The sequence below is a fragment of the Urtica dioica genome, chromosome 5 (assembly GCF_054948205.1).
Source record: "Urtica dioica subsp. dioica isolate 48M chromosome 5, U.dioica_male_clone48M_v1_H2, whole genome shotgun sequence".
NCBI lineage: Eukaryota > Viridiplantae > Streptophyta > Magnoliopsida > Rosales > Urticaceae > Urtica > Urtica dioica.
Window position 1 is genome coordinate 9,190,676 of NC_142760.1, and position 17,817 is coordinate 9,208,492.

The 17,817-nt window shown below is 40.0% G+C and overlaps 2 protein-coding genes across 2 annotated transcripts; both read right to left on the reverse strand.

The window, feature by feature from the left end:
• Positions 1-10,389: 10,389 nt before the first annotated feature.
• On the reverse strand, positions 10,390-10,983 carry LOC149395098 (uncharacterized). The gene has a single exon (XM_089614211.1). It carries the CDS (start codon positions 10,981-10,983, stop codon positions 10,390-10,392), a length of 594 nt encoding a protein of 197 aa, XP_089470337.1.
• A 423-nt stretch (positions 10,984-11,406) lies between these two features.
• LOC149395099 (uncharacterized) lies at positions 11,407-12,303 on the reverse strand. Its single transcript, XM_089614212.1, has 2 exons — positions 12,117-12,303; positions 11,407-12,026 (listed from the first exon to the last, which is right to left on the reverse strand). Exons 1-2 carry the CDS (start codon positions 12,301-12,303, stop codon positions 11,407-11,409), a joined length of 807 nt encoding a protein of 268 aa, XP_089470338.1.
• Between the last annotated feature and the right edge of the window lie 5,514 nt (positions 12,304-17,817).

Sequence of the window (17,817 nt, forward strand, 5' to 3'; positions counted from 1 at the left end):
GAGTATTTTCTATTATTCTAAATACTTTTAATATTTAAATATTATTATCAGATTAAATAATTAAATATTTCTCTCTCTCTCTCTCTCTCTCTCTCTCTCTCTCTCTCTCTCTCTCTCTCTCTCTCTCTCTCTCTCCTTTCTTCTTCTTCTTCTTTTCTTCTCTGCATTTTTTTTCTTTTCTTCAATAATGAACAAAACTCATCAAACAATTCGAGTTTAATCACAACCTCAACAATCAAAACCAACCTGAATCCATAAAAACATCACAAAAATCCGAAAGCCCCAAATTCCAACGAGGAATTGTTCATACCAACAATTGATCATTTCCAAGCCAAGCTCTGAAACCTAACGTCACCAATCCAACTGACTGATCATAAAAAATAGTAACTCCATATTACCAGCAACATCGAGAGGCTTCTTTGATTCTCTCTGTTTTGGGGCAGAGATCGACTTCTCCGACGCCTTCAAGATCATCTTCGTCTTCGTCATATCAATCCCGCCACTCGGAAAACTCGAGGCGAACTTCCTGGAGTTCGTGCGGCGGTGGTGGTGCGAAGATTCCGACTCCTCGGAGAACTCCATCATTTCTCCGGCCTTGCTCGAGAGCAACGAGGCCACCGGAGACGTCGCAAGCACGGTCTCCGTCTGGTTATAGCTCCCAACGGCGACGAAATCGGGTTTTAAAGGCTGACGGCGGCAATTGGGATTGGGTTTTGGTTGGGAATGCCATGAATGGAGGTTAGGGTTCCATGGTTTAATTTGGATTTGGGTTTGGAGTGTTTGAGACGCCTTCGGGGGTTTGATTGAAGATGGATAGCGATGGTCAGAGAGAGAGAGAGAGAGAGAGAGAGAGAGAGAGAGAGAGAGGTTTAAAAGTATTTTGGCTGGTAATTGTTGGAATTTGGGGCTTTCAGATTTTTGTGATGTTTTTATGGATTCAGATTGGTTTTGATTGTTGAGGTTGTGATTAAACTCGAATTGTTTGATGAGTTTTGTTCATTATTGAAGAAAAGAAAAAAAAAATGCAGAGAAGAAAAGAAGAAGAAGAAGAAGAAGAAGAAATGAGAGAGAGAGAGAGGGAGAGAGAGAGAGATATATATATATATATATATTTAATTACTTAATCTGATAATAATATTTAAATATTAAAAGTATTTAGAATAATATAAAATACTGTTATACCCTTTAAAATATTGTCACGTCATCAAAAAGTTAAACTTAACGTCTAAATACTGACGGAAGTGGTAAGGTGTAACACGTGTCTAAGTTCTGAGATTAGTTCTGCAACAATCCCGAGTTCAGGGGGTGAAATAAAATCGAAGTACGAATCCAAGGTGCAAAAAAGGAATTAATTCTTAATATAATGCTAGGATAAAGAAGGGTAGGTTTTAAATGTCACGAATATCCCATTTATCCGTCTAACTGTCAATTGTTCACGTTGCGCGTTCCAAACGCAATGCCAAAGATTTTGGTGTTATTTAAATAATTCTATTAGTTTTTTTTTTCTTTCTTGAAAGGACTATTATGTTAGACGTGGTTGTGTGTATTTTGGTTAAACGAATTATCAAGACTTCATAAAATTATTCAGCAGACGTATGATAGAAAGAACATGGGTTCGCAGCACTGGCTAAAAATCGGTCTCTTCTAGTCAAGCTGTTATAAACGTGCTCTATGTTCAACTTCAAAGTATATATTATAACCTATATATTGTTTTGTTATCAGGCGAAGGAGAACCCAACGTGGCTCCTTTTTCTCCCAAGACAAATTGACCTTATAATTTTTGCATCAAGAATATGTTGCCTCAATTTAGCAAAATAGTCAACTTAAACGTTGGTAATTGCTAAATAACCAAGGTTTGATAAATATTAAGCAAATAACCAATTTTATATATTTACAAACGTAAATATTAAGTAAATAACCACTGTCATATTAAGTCACGTCATCATTTATGGCTATTTACCTAATATTTACCAAACATTGACTATTTAGCAATATCAAACGTTTAAGTTGGCTATTTTTCAAATTTTTTATATAAAAATGGGTTTACCCCAAAATATACTATATATATATATATATATATATATATATATATATATATTCTTTTTTCGCTGACAATATTACTTAATGTTACGTTTTAGTTGCGAAATAGATATTTCCTCCTAAAGTTAAATGAAAAAACACGTGGCAGTTTCTAATTTGGTTTAAAAAAAATTAATATTTTTTTGTGAAAATTAGTTTAACATTAAATATATATATTTTTATGTGACAAAAAATTAAAATAAACCTCTCACGTCATGAATATATATAAAAAGTCTTCAAATTAATTATATCAATTTATAATACAAAAAATTTAATACCTATATTTCTTAAAATTAATAAAGATTAATTATATTATTCTATAATACAAAAAAATTGTTATGAACTTTTAAAAAAAATGATTACACGTTTATTATATCATTTTATAATAAAAAAAATATATCGATAATTTGTTTTAACAATAGTAAAATATTTCTTATGAGGAAATATATTTTTTTCTTTATATTTTTTTTTTTTTTGCATTATACAATGATATGGTAAATGTTTGTTTAGTTTTGAAATTAATGATTTGTGTATATTAATGAGAAGAATTTTTCTTTTTTTTTTGTATTTTAAAATGATATAATTAATGTTGAATTAATTTGGGTCCATCAGGAAAATAGTCAACTTAAACATTTGACATTGTTAAATAGCCCGCGTTTGGTAAATCTTAGGTAAATAACCATTTTAATGTATTTACATACGTAAATCTTAGATAAATAGCTACCTCCATATATTAGGTCACGTCATTATTTATGGTTATTTACTTAAATTTACCAAACGTTAGTTATTTAGCAATGTTAAACGTTTAAGTTTGCTATTTTCCTAATTTTCTGTCCACTAGGAAAATAGCCAACTTAAACATTTGACATTGCTAAATAGCTAACGTTTCGTAAATCTTAGGTAAATATCCACAAAGATGACGTGGCCCTAACAGAAAATTTTATGCTTTCCAAGTTTGTCCCTCCCTTTTATTTCCGAATTTTCATTTAAATTTTGATTATTAATTCAGCAATTTATTTAAGGCAATTTTTTTAAAAAATTTGAATTTTAAATTCTCTCTCTTATATTTCAAAAAATATATTAAAAAAATAGTTATTTCTACATTATTTCGTGGATTCCTGATAGCACATCAATGCCCAAAATATATGCAACAGTTATTTTTATGATTTTGTGTTCTTTAAATTGTAGTTTACATTCAGAGATTTGTAAATAAGTAGGCCACTTTAAACATGTGATTTTGGATCTAGCTTACGTTTGACAATTTTTAGGGATATAGCCAAATGACTTATGTGACAATAATTAAGATCTGATTTACCCTTATTTATTAACAAATTCGTCACTTTCTCTCTCCTATTTTTTTCAAAAATAAATTTTGCATCAAAACTTCAAAAATTCGTATCTTTCTTATACGAACTCGAAATTGAGTGATTTCATATTCTATAAATTCGTGGCGTCGAGATCTTCAAAAATAGACTCATTGTGTTTGATGAAAAATTATGTTTAATGCATCATATTTACGTTTCCATTTATTTTTTTATAATTTCAAAAAATTTCAGTTATTTCTATATTTAAGGTAGTAAGGTGATTTTTCTACATCTATGGTATTAAACATGATTTTTCATCAAACACAATGGATCTATTTTTGAAGATCTCAGCATCACGAATCCGTAGGATTTGGAATCAGTTAATTTCGCGTTCATATGAGATAAATATGGTTTCTTGAAGTTTTATGTAAAAAAATTGTAGGATAAGGGGCCGGCTAGGTATCTAGCCTAAATTGACTACCACTTTTAAAATTCTAGCCAAACTATCACAAAATTTAAGTAACTAGCCCAATTCACAACCAAACATTATAATATTCCAATACTACCCTTCGTTCAAATAATACACCGCCAAACACAATTTCGTTACCCTCATTCGAAACTCAAACCACTCCGCCAAATAGAATTTCATTTCCCCTCATTCGCGGACACTGAAACCTTCAATCCCTCAGCCGATTTCGAATCCGTCGATCTCTCCCCTTCCGAGCCGACGAAGAAAAAATGGTGAGTAACTCAACCTTCAATCTCTGTCAATTTCAAATCCTTCAATCTCTCCACTTCCGGAATATATGTATTTACATATATTTACAGAATATTTACATTTATTGACAAATATTTACAGTTTTTAAAACATTTATTCTACGTTTTTATTTGAATATTTTTGTGAGTCATTCATTTAAAAGATTTGTAACTAACTAGGCCACTTTAAACATGTGATTTTGGATCTAGCCTATGTTTGATAATTTTTAGTGATATAGCCAAATGGCTTATGTGGAAAGAATTAAGGTATAATTTGCCCTTATTTATTAACAAATTCGTCACTTTCTCTCTCCTATTTTTTTTCAAATAATTTTTTTTGCATCAAAACTAAAAATTTGTATCTTTCTCATACGAACTCGAAATTGAATGATTTCAGATCCTACAAATTCGTGGCGTCGAGATCTTCAAAAATAGACCCATTGTATTTGATTAAAAATTATGTTTAATGTATCATATTTATGTTTCCATTTATTTTTTTGATAATTTCAAAAAATTTCAGTTATTTTCATATTTAATGTAGTAACGTGATTTTTCTACATCTATGATATTAAACATGATTTTTAATCAAACACAATGGATCTATTTATGAAGATCTCGGTGTCACGAATCCATAGGATTTCGAATCACTCAATTTCGAGTTCATATGAGATAGATATGGTTTTTTGAAGTTTTTATATAAAAAAAAAGTGTAGGAAAAAAGTATGAGAGAGAAAATGACGAATTTGTTAATAAATAAGGGTAAATCATACCTTAATTATTGCCACATAAACATGTTGGCGATTTTCCTAAAAGTTGTGAAACATAGGCTAAAAACAAATTTCATAGTTTCATTTTGGTTATTTTGCTACACTGCCCTTCATTTAAATTTGAATTGTGTTATGTGTTATATTTAGAAATTAATTATTTAGTTGACTTAATCGTGTTAAGAGGAGCGATTTATCAAATTCATTTAAATAGTCAACATTTGGACGGGAATGATATGTATGGGTATTCTTGAAAAATTGCGCTTGTAAATAAAATGCAGTGGCTATTTATCTAAGATTTACGAAACGTTGACTATTTAGCAATGTCAAGCGTTTAAGTTGGCTATTTTTCTAATTAATTGTTTTAAAAAATATTAATTTTTCATTAAATCAGAAGTTGCCACGTGTTTTTCCATCCAACTTAACATAGGAAGTACTTACGGCGCAACTAAACCGTAACAGTAGATACTGGCTGTGTTTGATTCAGATTAAAAAGCTATGTTTTTGTTTTTATAAAAAAAACTAAACTTCTTATCTAGTGTTTGGCAAAACTGTTTTTACAAAAAACTTCAAAAGCAATTTTAGATTTTTTACATGAGATGGAAAAACTATGATTTTTAGCCTTTTAGAAAAAGATTTTTTAAGTTTGGTATATAAATTACTGTAATATCCTCGTACAAAATATTATATATATATATATATATATGTATATAAATAAACATATTAGTAATTATTATTTAATTATTAAGAACATGTCTATTTTGGTCTTTTTACTATAATATATTTATTTTACCAAACGCTAAATCAGTTTTTGTTATCAGCAACAACTGTTTTATAAACAGTTTACCAAACACCTTGTCAATTTTTGAAAAAAACCTGAATCTAAAAACAATTTTTTCAACAACAAAGCTATGCCAAATGTTGATGTCAATTTTTGGATCGATCAACAATCACAAATATTAAAATGCTAATATATGATATATATTTTATCGGGGTTCCAGAAGACGTCGTATAAGAAACTATTTAAAGACGAAAGGCAATAAAAAAAATGAAATTATTAATAAGCTTTATTGGTCACGAAAATGAATTACAATAGGACGAAGTGACGAGGTCTTGTAGGCGAATTCGGCACTGAAAGCAATAATACTTAAATAGTAATTTTGGAAGGTCAATTCTCAGCTTGTCTGTGCGCAAATCGACATCTGAAGATTCCCTATTTATAGACGAGGCAGGACTCCTTTGTTGAAAACACGTGTTGCTTGATCCGTTTCACATTGTCGGGGTTGAATTGGTCCTGGATCCGGTCTTCGCGGTGCGATTTCTCTTTGACTGACCGATTCTTCTGGTCAGGATGACGTGGTCGAACTGGAAGACGTGACTAGGCCTGGGCCGATTTGGAACATAGCTGAACTTAAGCCGACCTGTTAGCCCCCACAGTTAGCCCCCGAATACTTTGAAAATATTCCGAATTTTTCGAAATATTGGAGCGAAGTTGTTTAGGGTTACGGAAAATCAACGATTTCAGCGATTATTTCGGACGCGTGGCACGCTGTCGTTCGTCCACGCAATACGCAGTCGAAGGGCCAGAGAAGCGCTTGAAATTTAACCCGCTTTCATATTATTTTATTTGTATTTACTCCTATTTTCTCGGAATTCGGTTTAATATAAAAGCTTATAACTAAGGGAAATTTGAAAAGACTTCTTTCTTACTTATAACTTCCAGCGAATTCGGGATAGAAAGGTAACTTTTATTTTCTCTCCCTTCGCATGAAAGATTATTTTTCTCTCTAAAGTTTCAAACTCTTTTTAAGACTTCGGCTTTTAGTATCTCAGTTCGACTATCGAACTCTACACCTCCCCGTATTTTCTTTGACTTCGCTTCGACTTGTTAGACGAACTCAAGGTTTTTCTTCCAATTCGTCCTACAATCTTTAACATCCTCAAATTCTTTGAATTTCTTCAAATACTTTTCTCAAAAACCAAAGATGTCATCTTCGGAAATTCCTCAATCGGGATCCAACCCTTCGAATGTTGACGATATATGTCTGCCATCATCTGTCAAGATTTCCGATCTCGCCCTTTTTCGCCAAAAATATCAGATTCCGCCCCAGATAGGACTTATTCTTCCTCCCCCTTATGCGACAGAGAAGACCATTCTTGACGATCGATGTTGTATATACGAAGTTTGGTTGGATCAGTGTGGACTCCGGTTCCCGATCCCCACTCTTCTTTTTTATTACGTCGAGGTCCTGGGACTGACCCTTCCTCAGATGTGTCCGAACTTCGTCCGTATAGTTCTGGGTTTGTTGGTCGTGGCCCACGAGCAAGGCGTTGATCTCGACGTGATGGACCTAGTCCGTTTATGCGTCGTGAAGACGAACTTGAACCATGACCCGAAATGCTTCTATCTTTCGAAGGCGGCGGGCAAAGGAGTGATATCGGCCCTTCCTTCGAAGGACAAGTATTGGGGTCGTCGATATTTTTACTTTACCGTCAATGAGCACTCTCTCGGGGACCGAGCTCCTCGATTCAAGTCGAGATGGGCGAGCTCTCCGAGTAGGCCAATCAATTTCGCAACTGTCTTTATTTGCTTATAGGGGTCGAAGTGATTTACTTGTTCATAATATTTTATTATAATCGTTTTTTAGGAAAAATCAAGGCACCATCGAGTCCTCAGTTCGTCGAAAAGCTCGAGCTTCTACAAGAAGGACGCGGTGAGTGGCCTTATTTTACTGAAGAGAGATTCACTTCGGCTGGACTTTTGCCGACCTCCTCTGCAACCTTTGAAGGTTCGTGTTCCTTATCATATTTATTTGTTTTTATTATTCATATGTATATATCTATATTTTATTTGCTTATATATATATATATATATATATATATATATATATATTTTAAGTTGTCGGAGACAACATGAACTCCAACGTTTCCGCTCGCGACGCCAGGCGTCAAAAAAAGTCTGTTGCCGGGGTCTCTTCCTCGTCAACCACGCCGCCGGTTCCTTCTCAGGAACCCGAAGTCGAGATCATCGGGACTCGAAATCCCAGCGATATCCCGATCGTTGATGTTGAAGACGGCGCGGTCCCGGAGAACGCCGAGGCCGCTCAGGGTGATCAAGCCCCTGACTCTACTCCGGCCGCACCGGATGGAGACACAGAGAAATCGGGCGAGCCCTCCAGTGGACCGAGAAAAAGGAAGGACCCGGCCCGTCGAAATGACAGCCGAGTGGAAGAAGGTGAGGGTGACCTTCTGGAGATGAGGGGAACAAGAAGAAGAGGAAGAAGAAGAAGAAGAACTGTGATGGAGGCGGGGTGTCCGCACCGGCATCCACGGTCGGGGTGGCCAAATCAGTGCCTTCATCTACAGCGGACAAAGGGAAGTCTTCGTCTACTGCGGCTCGGGCTGCCCAGGAAAGGAAGAGGCCAGTTTTGGGCGAGGGGAGTCTGGTGGAGACTCATTCGAGCGGGGCAGCCGTGGTGAAGTCTGTGAACGAGGTGGGTTCTTCTTCGAAGCAGAAGAAGAAGTACAACATCCACTTTAGGTACCACCGCGACACCCTACTCTGCGATGATTTGTACTCGTCTGCTGGGCTCCTTAGGCAGCTTACTGTCGACGTCTTGCCGCTGCCCAAGGTGCCTATGCTCATCGAGGCAGATTGGGGATTTTATTCAGGTTTTGACTTTGTGTTTGTGTTCGCAGCTCTCCCATCAGCTCAACCGGGGTGTGTTCCGGTATGAGGAACACATCAAGAGAGCTCGGACGGCGGCGGCCAGCTCCGAAGAGGCGAAGAAGAAAACTGATTCCCTCTGTGCCGAGCTGAAAGGGGTGGGCGAGAAGGTAACCGAGCTTCAAGAGGACGTTCTGGCCAAGGACACCCTTCTGGCGAGGTCGAAGACCGTGCAGGCTGCCTCGGAGGCGAGGATCAAGGAGCTTGAGGCCCAAGTCGAGAAGGGCAAAAAGGCAATCGACAAGTGGGGCATTCACTCAAGCGCATTTTCCAAGGAGCTTGCAAGAGCCAAGGCTCGGATAAAAAATAATGACAGGGACCTCGCTAGTGCCAAGGAGGAGATCGCTAAGCTGAAGAGATCGGCCAAGGCCGATAAGGATAGGGCGGTCCTGGCGGCGAGGAAGGCGTCGTCGATGAAGTACCGGGAGCAGATACTTAAGTACCGCGCTCAGCGGGAAAAAATTGATGAGGCGATCCTGATCATGAAGAAGCTGGAGCAGTGACGGGGCAACAAGGAGTTGATCACCGATGTCATCAACAGTTCAGCCCCCGACTGGTCTAGCGAACTGGCGGATACTGAGGCCGACATCGCCGACTACGAGAAAGAGCTCGCCGCCGTCACCATTCCGGAGGTAGAGGATATCCCCTTTACTCCGTATAATGATAGTTCGCCAACCGGAGCTCCAGCCGACTCTGAGGTTCCTGCATTTGATGAGCATGGCTCGATGTTTGGCTCGACCAAAGAGGTTCTCGCCACCATCCCGGAGTCTCGAGAGGATCAACCCTTTACTCCGACCCCGGAGCGTGCTGGAGGCGAGGTTCCAAGTTCTGAGCGAACTGAGCAAGATGCTCCCGGCCAGTCCTGAGTTCGCCCCCACCTTCGTTTAGCTCAAGAATTTTATGATTTTGTTATTTTTATTTCTTTGTTGCGTTTTTTTGGCCCGCTTGTTTTGGGCGAAACTTTTTTAGTATTTTGAACAATTGTAGAGGGCTTCGGTACCTCTATCTTTATTTCGCCTTGTTTTATTCCTGTTATTTATTTCGAACAATTATAGAGGGCTTCGGTACCTCTATCTTTATTACGCCTTGTTTTATTCATATTGATTATTTTTATATTATTTGGTCCAAAACTCGTGCATGTTTGATTGTTCGCAAAGTTGCCAAGTCATTCAGATTGTCCAACTGTGCGTTTCAGAATACTCTGAATTGACAGTTGATCGCGGTCCGAAGTGGCTTAAGATTCCCCTAAATCCGGTTAAGTCTTTTAGATTGTCGGTGTCTAAAATATTTCCCTTACAGATTTAGGGCGAGGTCCGGTGATCTTGCCGTAGCTTTATGATTCACTAAGTCTTTTAGATTGTTCAAATCTAAAATGTTTCCCTTAGTCAGAGCATTATGATATTTGCTAAGTCTTTTAGGTCGATTGACGTCTAAAATGTTTCACTTAGGCTTGAGTAATCACCCTTTCGTAGTCAAGTCTCTTAGACGGCCGAGGTCTATAGATGTTTCCCTTGGGACGAAATGGGCGAGGTCGACTTTATCAAGGGGGCGACCTCGCGACAGGGTGTTACGTGGTATAGTGACGGGAATTTTTTGGACCTTACCAAAGTCGAGATGGAATACACTGCGAGTTCGATCCGGAGTCCGAGGTCTTTGGCGAAGTGCATGCTTTCGTTGTAAGGAGACTGTGCCTTTTCAGGGGCTGCCGACGTACCCTTATACAGGGATCAAGTCGGTCGTAGTTCGATTCTTATTGCTTTTAGCAATAGTATTTCTTTAGGTTCGAGACGTTCCATGATCTCAAAATCGGGACGCCGTCCAGAGTTTCGAGTTCATAGACTCCGGGACGCACAACCTTGGTGACCCTGTATGGGCCTTCCCAGTTAGCACCTAACTTCCCGGCGTTAGTCTCAACGGTGTTTTGGAAGGTCTTCCGGAGTACCAAATCTCCTTCATCAAATCTTCTTTCGTTAACACCTTTATTATAGAATCTGGCGATGGATTGCCTATCGTGGGATAGCCGTATCAGGGCTAAGTCCCGCTTTTCTTCTACGAGGTCCAAGGCATCACATAGCGATTCGTTATTTTTGTACTCATCCCCCGGCGCATGCACTACCCTAAAGGTTTGCACTTGGTGCTCGATTGGGATGACTGATTCGACTCCATGGACTAGGGAAAATGGAGTTTCCTCTGTCGGCCTTCGCGGACTAGTTCGGTGAGCCCAGAGCACGCCTGGTAGCTCTTCCGCCCACCGTCCTTTTTTCGTATCGAGCCTTTTCCTTATGGAATCTACTATGGTTTTATTTGTAGCTTCCGCGTGTCCATTCCCTTGAGGATATCGTGGTGTTGACATCCTCAATGCGATGTTGTTGTGGAAGCAAAAGTTTCTGAATTTTTTTTATATTAACTGTGACCCGTTGTCGGTTATTATCTCGTGGGGAGTTTCATGTCGACAGATTATATTTTTCCAGATGAATGCTGTGACATCAACATCTTTTATTAGGACGAAGGCGCCTGCTTCCACCCATTTTGAAAAATAATCTGTTAAGATTAATAGAAATCTTAGTCCACCAGGGGCGACCGGCATTGGTCTCACAATGTCCATTGACCATTTCATAAAAGGGTATGGTGCTGAGATGGAGGACAACTCTTTCACGGGTCTTTTTATGTTAGGGGCATGGCATTGGCATTGGTTGCAGTGGCGCGAGTGCGCTTCGCAATCTGCCAACATGGTCGGCCAAAAGTAGCCTTGCCTTTTTATTTTGATGGCGAGCGCTCATCCGCCTGCGTGATTTCTGCATTCTCCTTCGTGCACGTCTTCCAGGATTCGTTTAGACTCCTCCATCCCGACGCACTTGAGGTAGGGTCCTGCGAAGCTTCTTTTAAACAGGTTTCCATCTATGATGCAAAATCTCGCGCTTCTCAGCACGAGCTTGCGTTTTGCCATCTTATCGGATGGGACCGTACCGGTCGTGATGTAATGTAGTATTTCATCCCTCCTATCCCCCCCCCCTTCTATTGTTATGATTGCGGCGACGGTCATGGCGATAGAAGGTTGTTTGATTGTTTCGACTGGTATGACCCTTTTGAGGCCCAGATCCGAGGTAGATGCCAGGGCAGCCAATGCGTCGGCCAAAGTATTCTCGCCTCGAGGGATCCTTGTCAGGGAGAATTCTTCGAAGTTGTTCGTTAGTTCTTTTACGACTTTTAGGTAAGCTTCCATTCGCTCATCCCTAGTCTCGTATTCCCCGGAGTATTGGTTTGCTACGAGTTGGGAGTCGCAGAAAGCTTCCACTTTCTTTGATCCGACTGAAGTGGCCAACCTAAGTCCGGCGACTAGTGCTTCGCACTCGGCTTCGTTGTTTGATGCGACGAAGTTGAGCCTGAATGACTGTTCTATAGTCTCACCGTGAGGGGAGGTTAGGTGTATTCCTACCCCTGCCCCTTGCTTTGATGATGCCCCGTCCACTTTAAGTGTCTAGGTGCCTTCAATTTCGGCTACGGCGGGGCTTTCTCTTGGGCGTTCGATGATGAAATCCGTCAAAACTTGCGATTTCGCGGATGTCTTCATTCGGTACTCGATATCGTATTCTCTCAGTTCAACGGCCCACTTAGTTAACCTTCCCGATTGATTGGGGCTGTGTAGGAAACTTCTGAGTGGATGCGATGTCATTACTATTACGGTGTGAGATTGGAAGTATGGCCGAAGTTTTCATGCGGCGGAAACGACGGCCAAGGCCAACTTTTCCATAACAGGATATCGAGTTTCAGCGTCGACCAACGACTTGCTTGTATAGAAGATCGGTCGTTGGTCCCCTTGCTCTTCTCTGACGAGTACTCCACTGACGGCCGCTTGGGATACTGTGACATACAGGTAGAGCGGCTCCCCCGCAATGGGTTTTGCCAAGATTGGGGGCGTTGATAGATACTCTTTCAATTTTTTGAACGCCTCTTCGCACTTGTCGTCCCATTCGAGCTTTTTGTTTCCTTTGAGGAGCCGATAGAAAGGGAGACATTTGTCCATGGACCAAGAGATGAAGCGGTTGAGGGCAGCGATGCGTCCCGTCAACCTCTAAACTTCACGCCTATTACGGGGTGAAGGCATTTCTCGCAAGGCGTGTAATTGATCCGGGTTAGCCTCAATTCCTCGTTGGGTAACTAAATATCCAAGGAATTTACCGGATGAGACTCCGAATGAACACTTGGTGGGATTGAGTTTCATTTGATATTTGTTCAATACTTCGAAACATTCCTCTAAGTGTGCTATGTGGTCGTTTTCCCTTAGGGATTTTACGAGTATGTCGTCGATATATACTTCCATCGTTTTCCCTATCTTCTCTTTGAACATTTCGTTGACTAGCCTTTGGTAGGTGGCGCCAGCATTTTTTAGTCCAAAGGGCATGACCTTGTAGCAATACGTGCCTCGGTCGGTGATGAAAGTTGTCTTCTCTTGGTCGTCTGGATGCATCAGGATTTGGTTGTATCCTGAGAATGCGTCCATGAATGACAGGATCTTATGTCCCACGGTTGCTTCGACTAGCTGGTCGATATGAGGCAACATGAAGCTGTCCTTGGGGCATGCTTTATTCAGATCGGTGACATCAATGCATACCCGCCATTTTCCATTCTTTTTCTTTATGACGACAGTGTTTGCTAGCCAGTCCGGGTATTTTACTTCGCGGATTGAATCTGCACAGAGTAGTCTTTCGACTTCGTCGTTGACAACTCGTGCCCTGTCAGGACCGAGCTTTCATCTTTTTTGTTTTACAGGTTTAAAACTAGGATCGGCGTTAAGCTGGTGAGACGTAACATCGATGCTAATTCCTGGCATATCTTCGGTCGTCCAGGCGAAGGTGGACTTGTTTTGTTTTAAGAAACAGATCAATTCTCGCCTAATACCACATTTGAGCTTGGTTTCGATTCCGACACACTTTGAAGGATCGGAGCCATCGAGCTCTACTTGGACCGTTATCTCGGTACTCGGCGCATCAAGGGAGTCGGGTTCTTCTGGTGCAGAAACGCTCTCGGCCGACTCCACGTTCATTAATTGCTATTGCTCCTCTTTAATCGCTTTAGCACAATGCTTATGGCTAGTGAGATAACAACTGCGGGAGGTCGTCTGATTGCCTCGTATCTCTTTTATCCCCTCAAGCGTAGGGAAGCGGATACATTGGTGAAAGGTTGAAGGTACAGCCCTCATCCTATGTATCCATTGTCTTCCCAAGATAATATTGTAGGGGGAGAGACAGTCTAAAACTTGAAATTCCACTATTTTATTAATTCCACTTGTTTTTACGGGCAACCTGATCGTTCCTAAGGATGGAGTAGTTGTCCCATTGAAACTCGTCAATTGGGTTTGTTCTCTTTCGATCTCGTCTTCGCTGACTCTCATCCTAGCCAGGGTATCTTTGAAGATGAGATCTACGGAGCTACCTCCATCGATTAGGACCCTCGCGGCCTCACAGTTAGACACGTCAATCGTGATTACGAGTGCGTCGTCTTGCGGATCGATTGTCCCTACGGCTTATTTTTCGGAGAACGAGATTTGAACGTCCTGTTCTGGTCTGATTCTGGTGGTCTGGTTGTTTAACTGACGTTGATGTGCTTTAATTGAGTTGACCGTTCCGTTGCAAAACTTCGAGCCGCCCATTATGAAGTCAACTCTATGTTTTGCGACGGTCAGTGGGGAACTTGGTTACCCTTCTTCAACAAGCCTCGATCTCTTAGGGGAGGGGTTGCCCCTTCCTCTGTTGTTGTTGTTGAAGACCTTCTTTTTTGGCGGGGGTCCTAGATCAACGTCTTTCAGTTCCCCTTTTGCGTATTTTTCTGCTAGAGCCTTGCGCATGGTCTCACAATTAACCGTATCGTGGCCGTTAGCTTTATGGAAACTGCAATATGCATTGGGGTCCCGCGTCCATTTTTTTGCTGGGGGACCTCCATCCTTAATGTCTTCATCGACGTTGAAGGCGTAGTTAGGAGGGGTGTGTGGTTTTCTGGCATGAGATGTAGCGTCGTGGGGGTTGCCCCCAGCATTTACAGGTCTTACCCAAGTGTTGAAGGACGGTTTCTTCTCATCTGCGTGTTGCCTCTCATAGGAAGCGAATTCCTCTTCGGCTTTCGCATAATTTGCGGCTTTGTGAATCGCATCTTCCAACGTGAGGGGACGGTTAACAGTCATCTCTAGTTTCAGCTTCGAGTCGTGCCTTAACCCGTTTCTCAGAGAGGTTATGGCAGATTCGTGACATACGTTAGAGATTTTTTAGAGCACGTCCTTGTAACGGATCATGAAATCCTTCAAGGATTCGTTCTCTTTCTGTTGAATTCCCCATAAATCTGCTATGGTCAGATCGTCCTCCACGAACATCGAATAGTGTTTCAGGAATGCAGCTGATAGTTTGTTAAAACTATCGATAGAGTTCGGCTCGAGTTTGGAGAACCACTCTAAAGCGGACCCGGACAAGATTTCTGTGAATAATTGGCAATAACCTGCCTCCAATTCTCTCTCTGCGAGCATAACATGTCCCATTGCGACTCTGAAGGACAAAATAAAAGCTTTCGGACTTGAAGTGCCACTATACCGCGGAAGGCGAACCTTTCCGGTATCCCCCAGTTGCACTTCGGTAATGTTTCTGGCAAAAGGAGTCCTCCTCGTTTCTTCAACGAGACGATCTATTTCGGGGGCCGAGCTGGTTGCAGAATGAAATTCTGAGCGAACAGCTCTCAGCTCGGCCGTTACTGACTCCTTAAATTGTTCTAGTTCGGTCATGTTGGGTTCGCCCTCGTGAAAGAGGCGAGGTCCCGTACGTATAGGTGTGACCGCGGTAGCCTCGACCGGGTTATGATGGGTTAGATTCATCCCACCAAAACGTTGGGGGGTGAACATTCGATAGGTCGCCGAAGGGCGAGATCCCGCATTAGTCGGGAAAGACCCGGATGGTGCTCCCCCCAGGGGAGGCAGAGGGAGACCGGAAGGGTCGAGAGAGTTATTCAACCGGTCATTAAGAGCTCGGTTGGTCTCTGCTTGCTCATCTATTTTTTTTTGTCAACATATCCAGGATTGCCCTGATCCCCGGAGGGATCTCCTCTCCAGATTCGTAGTGAGTCGGAGTGGAAGACATGACGAAATTTTTTTTTTTTTACGAACCGTTTCTTTCGAGGTTGGTCTTTCTTAATTTTCCCACAGACGGCGCCAAACTGTTGATGTCGATTTTTGGATCGATCAACAATCACAAATATTAAAATGCTAATATATGATATATATTTTATCGGGGTTCCAGAAGACGTCGTATAAGAAACTATTTAAAGACGAAAGGCAATAAAAAAAAAGGAAATTATTAATAAGCTTTATTGATCACGAAAATGAATTACAATAGGACGAAGTGACGAGGTCTTGTACGCGAATTCGGCACTGAAAGCAATAATACTGAAATAATAATTTTGGAAGGTCAATTCTCAGCTTGTCTGTGCGCAAATCGACATCTGATTCCCTATTTATAGACGAGGCAGGACTCCTTTGTTGAAGACACGTGTTGCTTGATCTGTTTCACATTGTCGGGGTTGAATTGGTCCTGGATCCGGTCTTCGCGGCGCGATTTCTCTTTGACTGACCGATTCTTCTGGTCAGGATGACGTGGTCGAACTGGAAGACGTGACTAGGCCTGGGCCGATCTGGAACATAGCTGAACTTGGGTCGACTTGTCGAAGTCAAACTGGGCCCAAGACTGATATACGGTCTGACCTGCAAAGTTGATAATGGGCTCGGTCTGAAATGAAGCCAAATATGAAATAATATTTTCGAAAGTAGATTTTTAACCCCCACACCAAACGGGACCATTATTGCCGGCTAAAAAAAATAATGGGTACATAAATATGATTTTGGATAAACATTTAAGTATTTTTTCCATTAATTAACCCTAGTCGCACCCGAAAGTCATTTAGATGCGACTTTTAGGTGCGACTAGTCGCACCTGATAGTCATGCGCATCAGAAAACCAAATTTGTAGTAGCGTAATAACCCTAAAAAAAATGCATCTTAAATGAGCGCATGAATCGTTAATGACTTTTCTTTCGCAATTGCGTTTAATAATATCGTCACTCCATTACCTAATTCATTTTTGGTCTAACTTTTAAATTTCGAGGTTTTCCCCTAACAGAAAACTAGTTTCTAAATTGTGTATTGTGGTTTAATGTATATCTACTAAATTGAATATTTTCACGTAGCATGTTAAAAATCTCCACTAATATTAAGTTGTGTGGAACAGTTTTCTTTTCTTCATAAATTAGTGTTAAAAATATAACGATTTTGGAGATTTTGTACGCACGTTGATTATCTTACTTGAAAACACCATTACTCAATTTAATTTTTGAACAAGTTCATGTTTTTTCATATATATTTTTCTAAGCAATCTTTGTGATTCAGAGAAGAAATATAAATTTGACACTCCATTTTATGGCATTTGTGAGAACTTCAAACAGGGAAAGAAAACTTGATGAAACCACAATTAAGTTGAAAAACGAGTTTTTCCAAGTAAACCCAATGGAAAATAAAGAAATTGCGTGTAAATAGAGAATGGAAAAAGCGCGCTAACGAGGTCACAAAAAAACAATAATACCCTGAAAGATGTTTAGGTAATCTATCTTTAATGCAAAGCCGTTAATAGTTCGGCAATCTATAAATTTCGATACTTCGTTTCCTTTATGTTCCACATTTCATTTAAAAACCAATCAACTCTAATGCTCGTTACCCTCTGCCAAACTAGTTGTCTTTTTATATAAAATAAAAAAAAAAAAATAAATAAATAAAAAAGGGCTCATTAGTTTCAACAGCCGAGCCTAATCTTTGGTACAAAATAAGCTGAAAAAAAAAAAAGAAACAAATCTGAAACCGGTCTCAGTAAAAACCCAACTAAAAATTGGAGCCACGGATTATCCATTTATACCACTCAAATTTGTACTCGGATATACTAATTTATTACCATGTCTTAATCAGGTTTGAAACTAAGCTTAGCTAATCCACGTTGCTACGAGCAATCACAATCTTGAAACATAACTGTCACTAGATTACAATAAATGGCGTTAATCGAAACAGTTGAGCTTAGTTTCTTCCATTAACTGCATGATTGAAAGTCCTATTGCAGCTAAATAAGACAAATGTTGACTTTTTAGCCTTGGATTCAGATAGTGAATT

Bases quoted from the DNA above. Each gene is read 5' to 3' on its own strand.
- LOC149395098 (XM_089614211.1), bottom strand. From the start codon at position 10,983: ATGTCAACACCACGATATCCTCAAGGGAATGGACACGCGGAAGCTACA.
- LOC149395099 (XM_089614212.1), bottom strand. From the start codon at position 12,303: ATGACATCGCATCCACTCAGAAGTTTCCTACACAGCCCCAATCAATCG. The intron at 12,027-12,116 runs GCACCTAGACAC...GTGAGACTATAG, and splicing joins CGCCGTAGCCGAAATTGAAG to AACAGTCATTCAGGCTCAAC.